The sequence below is a fragment of the Eptatretus burgeri genome, chromosome 5 (assembly GCF_056783735.1).
Source record: "Eptatretus burgeri isolate ZD-2024b chromosome 5, Ebu_testis_v1, whole genome shotgun sequence".
NCBI lineage: Eukaryota > Metazoa > Chordata > Myxini > Myxiniformes > Myxinidae > Eptatretus > Eptatretus burgeri.
Genome location: NC_140965.1, coordinates 119,056,499 through 119,068,998, shown reverse-complemented (window position 1 = coordinate 119,068,998; position 12,500 = coordinate 119,056,499). Strand labels below are relative to the sequence as shown.

General features: G+C 41.6%; 1 protein-coding gene across 1 annotated transcript in view; it reads right to left on the bottom strand.

Annotated features, from left to right (window-relative positions):
* The window catches only part of PLA2G12B (phospholipase A2 group XIIB), a 15,083-nt gene that overhangs the window by 1,786 nt on the left and 797 nt on the right, over positions 1–12,500 (bottom strand). Inside the window, exons 2-3 of the mRNA XM_085883495.1 lie at positions 9,701–9,789; positions 4,605–4,770 (exon numbers count right to left, since the gene is read on the bottom strand). Coding sequence (XP_085739621.1) covers positions 4,605–4,770; positions 9,701–9,789 — 255 coding nt within the window. The remainder of the gene's footprint in view (positions 1–4,604; positions 4,771–9,700; positions 9,790–12,500) is intronic.

Here is a 12,500-nt window from a genome sequence, read left to right as displayed (position 1 = left end):
GGATCCTGAAGAGATGTGGAGTGCCTTCAAGACCACCGTCCTTGACGTTGCCAGTTGATGTCTTGGAACTCACCGGAGGGCTAAGAAGAGTTTTCTCTCAAGCGACACTGGATACAATTGCCCAGGACAGGCTGAATGGCAGAGCTGAACTGTTCAGGGAACTGAGGCGTGGACCTGTACGTGCACTTAGGGTGGACAAGGAGGCCTATGTTCGAGGATTCTGTGAGGGGCTAGAGCATCACCTGTGGTCAAGTGATTCTCATCCTGCTTACAGGGGAATTCGGACATTGCGTTCATCCGAGCCCATCCCTCTGTGAACTGCAGTTGGAGCAGAGGGTGGGGGGGGCTCTTGACAGAGGAGTCCGAAGTGAAGGCCCGCTGTCGGGTTACTTTGAGCATCTGTACTAGGCTGATCCACCAGCTGTCGAGTTGGATGTCAGGTGTGTTACAATCTGGATTTCTGACCCTCCAATCAACTGTGGTCCACCTTCCTTTGTGGAAATACAGGCTACGGTGAACCGGTTGAAATGGGGTAAAGCTCCAGGGATCTGTGGCAAACATGCTGAACTTCTCAAGACTGGTGGAAATGCTGTACTCATGTCATTGCATGCAGTTTTGTGCTCTGCCTGGAACACAGGCATCATCCCAACTGATTCGAAGAGGGGGCCTTGTTCTCCCCCTCTCTGGAAAGGTTAGGGTGATCGCCAAGACTGCAACAACTACCAAGGTGGGCCGCTGCTCTCAGTGCCGGGCAAGAACTTTGCTCGGATAATTTTTGATTCGGTTTGCCACCATCTGCTTGATCACTAATGCCCAGAGCAGTCAGGCTTTACACCAAAGAGGTCACCAATTCACCGTCTCCTTGCTCTTCGGATCCTCACCTAACACAGACTTGAGTTAATCAGGGATGTGTACTGGCCCCCACTTTTTTCAGTGCTTGGATGGACTGGATTCTGGGGAGGATGTCAGAGAGATCAAGCTGTGATGCATCATTTGGGAATATCAAGATCTCTGAACTTGATTTCACAGATGATGTAGTCATCTTTGCGGAGACTCTGGATATCCTTTTGGGGGACCTCGAGGTGCTGAATGAGGTCAGAGCTGCTGGGATTATAGGTTTCCTGGGTCAAAACTAAGATCCAGGCTTTCAAAGACATCTTGGATGCTGCTCTCCTGTCTCTACCTGTTTGTAGTGAGGATGTTGAGGTCACGGAGAGATTCACTTACCTTTGCAGTGATATTCATGTCTCTGCTGCCTGTGAGCCAGAGATCAACAGAAGTCTGGGTCAGGCCTGGGGAGTCATGGATTCACTGGATAATGGGGTGTGGCGCTGCCGGTACCTGTGCGGGAAAACAAAAGTCCGAGTCTTCAGGTCCTTGGTGCTTCCAGTCTCGCTCTATGGATGTGAGCCTTGGACTCTGACCAGGGATCTGGGATGGAGACTTAATTCCTTTGGTACCAGGTCTCTTCAGAGAATCCTTCGCTATCGCTGGTCGGATTTGTGTCCAATGAGCGGTTGCTGAGAGAGACTCAAATGAGATTTGTTTCCTGCATGGTCCGTGAGCATTAGCTGCAGCTGTGTGGACATTTGGCTCATTTTCCTGACGCTGATCCTGCTCACCAGATTCTCTCAGCGAGGGAGTCTCATGAGTGGATGATGCTAATGGGCTGCAACACGTCTCGTGGTTGCAGCAGATTGAACAGTCTCTCATGGAGATGGGGATGGGCGAGGCATCTGCCTGGGGGATGGTTAGGAGGCCCCTGGAGTACCGGTGGAAAGTGGACGCAGTGACGCGCTGCTCCGGCGCACGCTGCCATACCTGACCCGACCTGATGTTTGTGATTATGTATGTATGTATGTATGTATGTATGTATGTATGTATGTATGTATGTATATGTGTGTATGTATGTATGTATATGTGTGTATGTATGTATGTATATGTGTGTATGTATGTATGTATGTATGTATATGTGTGTATGTGTGTATGTATGTATGTATGTATGTATGTATGTATGTATGTATGTATATGTGTGTATGTATGTATGTATATGTGTGTATGTATGTAGTATGTTTGTGGTGTATGGACAGTATGTACAGTATGTGTATGTATGTTTATGATTATGTATGTATATGTGTATATGTGTGTATGTATATATGTATGTATGTAAATGTGTGTATGTATCTCTATGATTATGTATGTATGTATGTGTGTATGTATGTATGTATATGATTATGTATGTATGTATGTATGTATGTATGTATGTATGTATGTATGTCTGCTCTTCACCCATTGGCTGGACAGCTGACCTGATGTCACCCACAATTGTAACCTGAAATTCTTACCTGAAAGTACCCAGATGATCAAAAAGACTCCCTCCCCCCCACTCACTCCATGACCCCAATGACCAAATGGATCCTGAAGACCCAAAATACTCAGAAGACCCACAATGACCTTAAAAACCCTTAATGACCCAAATAACCAAAAAGACCTAGAAGAGGCTTTTCCCTGAAGAGCCAATTCACCGAAATGACCCTGAAGACCCTTAAATAACCAAAATACCCCGAAGACCCAAAAATACTCCAAATACCGAAAAGACCCAAAAGATATGAAAGACCCAAAAGCAGAAAATACCCAAAAGTCACGGAAGACCCAAAAGTTCCTGAAGACCCTCAAAGACCCTGAATACCCATAAGATGCATATGATGCAATAGACAAAACAGACCTCAAAGACTCAAAAGACCCCAGAGACCCTTAAAGACCCTTGAAGACCCCAAAGACCAAAAAGACCCTGAAATACCTCAAAGACCCCAAAGACCCAAAAATGCCACCAAAGACCAAAAGACCCAGAAGACTCAAAAGATCAAAAATACCCCAAAGACCCAGAAGACCGAAAAGACCACGATGAAATGAAGACACAAAAGACCCCAAGGACCTAAAAAACCATATAGACACCGAGGAACAAAAACACCGAAAAGACGCCGAGTCCCGAAAAAAAACCCGAAGACTGAAATACCCACATGACCCAGAGGACCCAAAAGACCCAAAGGATGCAAGATACTCTGAGGACCCTGAACACCCAAATGATCCAGAGGACCCAAAAGACCACGAGGACCCAAAATACCTCAAGAACCGAAAAGACCCAACGGGACTATCTGGGACTCATGGAAATTTTGCATAATGTAAAATGTGACTTCGGGCCCCTAACCCCTCCCCCACCCCTCCACACACACACACACACACACACACACACACACACACACACACACACACACACACACACACACACACACACACACACACACACACACACACACACACACACACACACACACACACACATACACAATTCCCCAAGTCCTCAACCTCCCTCCTAACTCTGTCCTCTGCTAACCCCTACCGCAATACCCAAACTCTGTGCTCCCTCTCCCCCTTTATTCAAATCCTCAAAACCCCTCTCAACCCAATGTCCTCAACTCCCCTCCCTCAAAAGCCTCAAAAACCCTTGATCCCAACTCTGTCCTGGCTCTGCCTTCCATCCCCCAAACCAACTCTGTTATCCCCTCCCCCCCTTTTTTTCTAGTCCTCAACTGCCCCAATCCACAAGTACTCGACCCCAATTCCAACCCCCAAGTCCTCAATCCCCACCCCCCTTTCCCAATGTCTCAATTTCCCTCTTCCAATTGCATGCACTCTCACCCCAAAATCTCTTTCCTCCCCTCCCCATTTCTTCCTGTTCTTAACAACGTCACACAAACATACACAGGGAACTTTGGCGCATGATAAGGCCATTCGGCCCATCATGCCTGCATTGTTCCTGTCCCCGTTTGTTTTGGACTTTGTTCAAAGTAAATAGAGATGGAACGTTAAATTCACAATCACTTCCCCCTTTCTTCCCTTATCCGTATTACAATTCACGGACCGGTGTTTGTGTGTGTGTCTCGCTACTACTCCTCCAGTTCTGGGCCGATTACATCCAGACTCGCTGCATAGGATCAGCATGACCCCAATTAGTGCACAGGGGTGTTTTATCTTTGCTGGTGGTCTTGGAGGGAGGAGGGACAGACGCAAATTCTATATGTAAATGTGTATCGTGTAGCACCACCTCCAGGTGGGGGAGGGTATTACAAGTCTTCACCATTTACAGTACACCATTCCTGTCCCCACGTTTCCCAGTGCAATGAGGTGTTTTGAATTATTGGCAGTCGGTATGTTTTGCTTCACACACACAACTTAATAGATTGTTGTTATTTTGCCTATACAGAGCTGTCAGTTGCCTATACACCGCCCAAATTAATGTATGCATCAGAAGAAGGAGTTGCAATTTTGGAATGACTCTGCAAGTACAAGTGATCCGAGTTTGCACACAGGTACATCACATGTAACACAATATCAAGATGTATTTGATCATTATTCTCCATCAATTGCAAGATCATTATGAGATGAGGACGAATGAACACATAAAACAAGATTTGAACCTGTTGTCCCAAGTTATGTGCTCAGATGGAAACACTAAACAAGGCCATCCCATTCTGGACCTCAACAAAGTATGAGGTGAAAGTAAGTCAATGACATCATGAGTGGAGGATGTTTGTTCGACTCACCATCGATTTTGGAGATGAAGCCGAGCGTCTTCCTCAAATCGGTGCAGATGGAGGAAAGGCAGATGCGGAAGCGGGCATCACAGACATTTTTACTGGATCCACAGGAGTCGTAACACATGTCCAGCTGGTTGCAACACTTGGTCATGGCCGGGATGCCCATGTCGTACTGTCACACAAAAACGTGCGTGCAAATCAGTCTTGGTATTGTTATGGACATTCATGTGTTGCCGTTTCAAATGGTTAAACATGAAACACAATTTTAATCTTCCACTCAGGTTTTGTTCGAGAAAATGGGAAGACCATGGCAAACCACCCAGCATAACCCTTGCTCAGAAAACTGCTTCGTCAGCACCGACGGTCTAAGAAGAGTGTGGTACATCAGAGAGAGAGAGAGAGAGTGATGGAGAGTGATGGAGAGAGAGAGAGAGTGATGGAGAGAGAGAGAGAGTGATGGAGAGAGAGAGAGAGTGATGGAGAGAGAGAGAGAGTGATGGAGAGAGAGAGAGAGTGATGGAGAGAGAGAGAGAGTGATGGAGAGAGAGAGAGAGTGATGGAGAGAGAGAGAGAGTGATGGAGAGAGAGAGAGAGTGATGGAGAGAGAGAGAGAGTGATGGAGAGAGAGAGAGAGTGAGGGAGAGAGAGAGAGAGAGAGGGAGGGAGAGAGAGGGATAGAGAGAGAGTGATAGAGAGAGAGTGATAGAGAGAGAGTGATAGAGAGAGAGTGATAGAGAGAGAGTGATAGAGAGAGAGTGATAGAGAGAGAGTGATAGAGAGAGAGAGTGATAGAGAGAGAGTGATAGAGAGAGAGTGATAGAGAGAGAGTGAGAGAGAGAGAGTGATAGAGAGAGAGGGATAGAGAGAGAGTGATAGAGAGAGAGTGATAGAGAGAGAGTGATAGAGAGAGAGTGATAGAGAGAGAGTGATAGAGAGAGAGTGATAGAGAGAGAGTGATAGAGAGAGAGTGATAGAGAGAGAGTGATAGAGAGAGAGTGATAGAGAGAGAGTGATAGAGAGAGAGTGATAGAGAGAGAGTGATAGAGAGAGAGAGGGTGATAGAGAGAGAGTGATAGAGAGAGAGAGAGTGATAGAGAGAGAGTGATAGAGAGAGAGTGATAGAGAGAGAGTGATAGAGAGAGAGTGATAGATAGATAGATAGAGAGAGATAGAGAGATAGAGAGATAGAGAGATAGAGAGATAGAGAGATAGAGAGATAGAGAGATAGAGAGATAGAGAGATAGAGAGATAGAGAGATAGAGAGATAGAGAGATAGAGAGATAGAGAGATAGAGAGATAGAGAGATAGAGAGATAGAGAGATAGAGAGATAGAGAGATAGAGAGATAGAGAGATAGAGAGATAGAGAGATAGAGAGATAGAGAGATAGAGAGATAGAGAGAGAGAGAGAGAGAGAGAGAGAGAGAGAGAGAGAGAGAGAGAGAGAGAGAGAGAGAGAGAGAGAGTCTCAACGACTGGATATTTGGAGTGGAACTCCAAAATGATGAGGAAGTCTTCACCATTCAATTCAAACAGGACATTTCCCAGCTCGATCCAAGGGGTGACGGGTATTTCATGAGGCTCCAGTGGTCCTTTCAGCTGTCGAATCTGGTTTTTTTTGGCAAGAAAACTTAGCTCCAACAAACTTGGCTTGTTGTTGATGGATGAGTTGGTTCGGTGACAAGAACAAACCTATTCGATTTTAATTCAGGTCCGAATCCAGATCTGGCCAATCAGTGGGTTCAAGAATAACTAGTTAATGGAACTCGGTAGAGTGCATACCTCCACCAGGCTGAACAGGTTAAGTTTTGTATCCAAGTGATGGGCTGTCGATGGATTCGGACCTGAACTAAAATTTAATCAGCTTGTTCTCGTCATCTAACCAACTCATCCGCCAAGTTTCGTCCACATCCGTCCATAACTTTTTTGAGATATCCTGTAAACAAACAAACAAAGAGACAAGCAGACAGAGACAGACAGACAGACAGACAGACAGACAGGTGAAAACTCAGTGGTGGAGGTAATAAAGACTATCCTGTAAAAATGACAAACTGAATGTCAGAATCGTTTCCAGGCAGAAGGATTTTGTCTTTTGTTTTGTTAATTGAGCAACAGAGTAAGACAATGGAGATGTCACTTTTAATTACATGTTTGTGATGTTGGTAACCAGAGTTTACTTTTTCTGTGCTTGCTTCATATTACAATGAAAGGCAAGGAACTTGGACACAATAGGCCATTTGGCCCATCATGCTTGTACTTCATTCACACTCCTCAAAGTCCATTTAGTAATATTAATCATATCGATGATACCAACCAAATATACCATTTACTCTATTTAACTTGGGGTGAGAGGGTGTTGGAGGGGGGGGGGGTCAGGGGTGCGTGGACCACGATGTTTGTCGTGGTATGAGATGGTGGTGATATGATATGAGATGGTGGTGAACAGCTCTCTTGAAGACCTGGAGGGAAGAATAGAGTGAGATTGAAGAGAGTGTGGAAGTTGGTTCCACAGGTGGGAAGAAAGAGAAACAAATGAGTGGAGGTGAGCAGTGATTCTGGATTTTGGGAGATTCAACAGAAAAGGGTTGTTAGTGGACCATGTGTACCCTGCAGGTAGTTGGCAGTTGGGGGGGGGGGGGACAAAGCACAGAGAGAGCAGAGAGTGCAAGACCAGAAAAGAGGTGGAAGAAGACAGAGAGATCTCCGACATTTTGAGAATTATTGCAATTCTTTCTCAACATTTGTTCTTGCAATTTTGATTATTTCATCAATACTTGTGGAATTATTTTTGTTTATTATCATGCTTTAAGGATTCCGCAGTTGGTGAGTAATCACAAGATGCAAGATTTTAATGCAAAGGATGATGTGCATAGATATTTAAAATGTAATTAATGTTTTTACACATTTATCAGAGAGACAGCTCTAATGGATTACAATTAGTGTGTGTCGAGTAAAGGGGAAATGGGTGAGTGGGTAGAAATTAAGGAATGTTTGTGTTGCCATAGTTTAGCCAATGTTGGAGTGGTACGGTGGCCAAGAGGTACCCACACCAACCTCAGAACTGTCATACTGGTGTTTCTCATGCGGAGTGATTCATCAAATGGGTGTTCTGTCCCTTGGGTGGACGTTAAAGATCCCACGTTGTCCTTTGGGAAGAGTAGGCGAACTATTGCCGGCACCATGAACAAATTCTTAATTCCCACATGGACTGTGAGGAGCAAGTGGTCTGGTCTTCTTGGAGATTTCTTGACACTAGGTTACTCCATTTGTGATTGTAGAGTGTGATTGGATGGGTAGCAGCCTCTGCACTACAAACAAATTGACCAGGTAGTTCATGTGAATGGCCATCTTTGGTTGCACGGCATTAAGACAATATTACATGGTTCGTTGATCTTTTATTTTGTTTGTTTGGTGAAATTTTAACAAAACATATATTTTTTTATTTGGTAAGTTGGAGTGGAGAAGGGAGGAGACGGGGGCAGCACAGGAACCTTTGTTTTTTTTTTTGTTTTTTTTTTTTAAACCAGCTCACTAAAGATTATTTCCTGATTTATTTTTGCTTCACATTGGAAGGTCTTAAATTATTTGTCAATGAATGGAGAGTGTGCATTCATTGTTTTCCAAATCCATATGTAAATGCTTGGTAAAGTCACTGTCCTGATAAAAAAAAATAGTGATCATATCCAAATTATCAGGGTTGACGAGAGATCCCAGCCTGAGAAGCTCCAAGTGCTCAGATGTGGGTGCAAAACAGGCTAACCCAAATATCCATCTAATGAGAGTCATTTTAATATGTACCTTGAGACGTCTCTTGTAGAACAATCCGTTGGATTGTGCATGATTAACCTCCCTTTGATGAACCAGTGATTGGCCAAGAAAATTTTAACGAAACGTCGTGGGGCTATTGATGTTAAACTGTGCAGGGTTGCATGCGATGTGGTAAGATATGGCTACAAGGTTACAAAGAGAAGTTTAGTGGAAAACAAAATACTTTCCAGCAAATCAAGTAGTTTTAATGTTATTCACTACAATTATTCATCCCGCCAGGCCAAGACAAGCGGACAGACACGTGATGGGAATTGAAAGGCACAGAGGGGAAGATATTCCGTAAACAGCTTGGGAAATCTGGCAAAGATAGCAATCACCTTTGGAAGGCATTGGAAAGTTATCAGGAGAGTTGAAGAAGGTTACACGTCTTGCTGTCAGTGTCATTGTGTACTTTGTACCATGCAGTTTATAGCTACTCGTTATGTCATCGCATTCTCATGACGATGTATGTGCATGCTGCCTCGTCGGCACTCGGAATACTTTTGTCAGCAATTGCGACTGGGGTCTACACAGAGTTCAGTTTTCGAAGGATATGGAAGTAACAGCAAAGCAAATTATGCTTTTCTTGGAAAAAAAATTGCATCGTTAGATGATCGAGGCTCATGGAAGAGCTGGAGCAGAATGTGAGAGTGAGATCAAAGGAGGGGGAGAAGGACACATGGGGGTGAACAAGCTGCACACAAATTGAATGAAACACTGCAAGAAGAGGAAGTGGGGATGAAACATAAAAGGAACAAATCAAACAACTAACAAACAAAAAGAGGTGAGGGAAAGGGAGGAAAATCATAATAACCTGGAAATAGGAATGCTTGGGAATGGGGTTGTTTGGGGTTAAAGAGATCATGATGTGAGGGAGAGGGGGATCACAATTTGAGGATTCATCACATTTACGTGCTGGCACTCAGCGATGTGACCTTGAGAAACAATTACACTTAGAGGAAGAACATGGTTCAACAAGCTTCAAACCACACCAAAAGGATGGCACATAAATAATAATAAAAATTATCATATCTGGACCAGATAGTCACCAAAATCGAATCAATAATTATTGGTCCTTGTCACACACCCAACGTGCCCACCAATTTTTGCCAGAATCCATCCCTAACTTTTTGAAATATCCTGCTCAGACAAAACAGAAAGACAAACAGAGGTGAAAACATATCCCCATCCACAAGAGATGGCAGAGGCAATGAGTTGGTTTGCTTGACTGCGTAACATGGTACTATACCCATGGAGAAGGGAAGGGGACAAGAAGAAAGAAGAATGTAATACATACACCTTCTAGCATGTGCATTCCCACAAGAGACGAGGCACAGCCGTTAGGTAGTGAAGGCTTGTAATCTGGTCGGGGTACTGGTGCTATTCCTGCGGGCAAAAGCAAAGCAAGGTTCTGTTTGGCAAGAGTGCTCATCATGTGCCATTTGTGTCAAACGCAACAACTAAACTGAAGTGGTTTCACCAAACTGACTCAAAGCAAACAAGTCTCTCCCAAAGTCTTTTGTTTGTAGCAATGAATACCAGCACTCAACGTGTTCATGAAAGAAAAATGCAAAGCAACCGTACCGTAAAAGTGTTTTACTGTGGACTCTGCAGAACTTGAATGACCAATTAAAATATGGTGTTTAACAGACTAATTGCTCAGCAATTCAAATCGACCTGGTATTTTTCTTTTCCATTGGAGCTATTGCTTCCACTGTACAATATAGAGCAATTAAAATCCAAGTCCGTCCACTTATGCCACTGAAATGTACATTCAAATCTGTGAGAGTCGATTCGGTGCTTCCAGTAACTCACAATCATGATCGACATATAAACACACCATTGAACACCAATAAAAGCTTTGTTTCCTTGGAGAAATTTCTCCCCTGGAGATGGGCATGGAGATCCAGCTGACATGGAGGATGGTAAAGGAAGAAGATTTGACATACCCATGTGGGCAGAACCAAGTTGGACACTTGAACCACACTAACTTCCCGTCCATTGACATATTCACCAAGTAGCTTTACACGTTGAACACATACCATTGTTGTAAAGATAAACGTGTCCCATTATTGCAAAGTTAAACATATCCATTTATTGTAAAGTGAAACATCCCTTTATTGTAAAGTTAATCATATCCCTTTATTGTGAAGTTGAACATATCCCATTATTGTATAGTTAAACCGAGCTGTTCGATGTTGTGTTTCCACTTAAACATCTTGGATCTTGTGTGGATGGGTTGGTGTGGTGTTCGAGCAGGCATGATGGGCTGACTGGCCTCCATCTGTGTTGGATTTCCTTCTAAATTTCTTTGTAAAAATACCCATTTTTTGTGAAGTTAAACATATCCCTTTATTGAAAATTAAACATGTCCTTTTATTGTGAGGCCAAACATAACCATTTATTGTAAAGTTAAACATATCTCATGATTGTAAAGTTAAACATATCCCATGATTGTAAAGGTAAACATATCCCATGATTGTAAAGGTAAACATATCCCATGATTGCAGAGTTAAACATATCCCATGATTGTAAAGGTAAACATATCCCATGATTGTAAAGGTAAACATATCCCATTATTGTAAAGGTAAACATATCCCATGATTGTAAAGTTAAACATATCCCATTATTGTAAAGGTAAACATATCCCATGATTGCAGAGTTAAACATATCCCAAGATTGTAAAGGTAAACATATCCCATTATTGTAAAGTTAAACATATCCCATTATTGTAAAGTTAAACATGTCCCATTATTGTAAAGTTAAACATATTCCATTACAGTAAAGTTAAACATATCCCATTATTGTAAAGTTAAACATGTCCCATTATTGTAAAGGTAAACATATCCCATTACAGTAAAGTTAAACATATCCCATTACAGTAAAGTTAAACATATCCCATTATTGTAAAGTTAAACATATCCCATTATTATAAAGTTAAACATATCCCATGATTGAAAAGTTAAACATATCCCATTCTTGAAAGTTAAACATATCCCATTATTGTAAAGTTTAACATATCCCATCATTTTAAAGTTTAACATGTCCCATTATTGAAAAGTTAAACATATCCCATTATTGTAAAGTTTAACATGTCCCATTATTTCAAAGTTAAACATGTCCCATTATTGAAAAGTTAAACATATCCCATTTTTGAAAAGTTAAACATATCCCGTTATTGAAAAGTTAAACATATCCCGTTATTGAAAAGTTAAACATATCCCTTTATTGAAAAGTTAAACATATCCCATTATTGTCAAGTTAAACATATCCCATTATTGTAAAGCTAAACATATCCCATTATTGTAAAGGTAAACATATCCCATGATTGTCAAGTTAAACATATCCCATTATTGTAAAGGTAAACATATCCCATGATTGTAAAGTTAAACATATCCCATTATTGTAAAGGTAAACATATCCCATGATTGCAGAGTTAAACATATCCCATGATTGTAAAGGTAAACATATCCCATTATTGTAAAGTTAAACATATCCCATTATTGTAAAGTTAAACATGTCCCATTATTGTAAAGTTAAACATATTCCATTACAGTAAAGTTAAACATATCCCATTATTGTAAAGTTAAACATGTCCCATTATTGTAAAGGTAAACATATCCCATTACAGTAAAGTTAAACATATCCCATTACAGTAAAGTTAAACATATCCCATTATTGTAAAGTTAAACATATCCCATTATTATAAAGTTAAACATATCCCATGATTGAAAAGTTAAACATATCCCATTCTTGAAAAGTTAAACATATCCCATTATTGTAAAGTTTAACATATCCCATTATTTTAAAGTTTAACATGTCCCATTATTGAAAAGTTAAACATATCCCATTATTGTAAAGTTTAACATGTCCCATTATTTTAAAGTTAAACATGTCCCATTATTGAAAAGTTAAACATATCCCATTTTTGAAAAGTTAAACATATCCCGTTATTGAAAAGTTAAACATATCCCGTTATTGAAAAGTTAAACATATCCCGTTATTGAAAAGTTAAACATATCCCTTTATTGAAAAGTTAAACATATCCCTTTATTGAAAAGTTAAACATATCCCATTATTGAAAAGTTGATGGACGT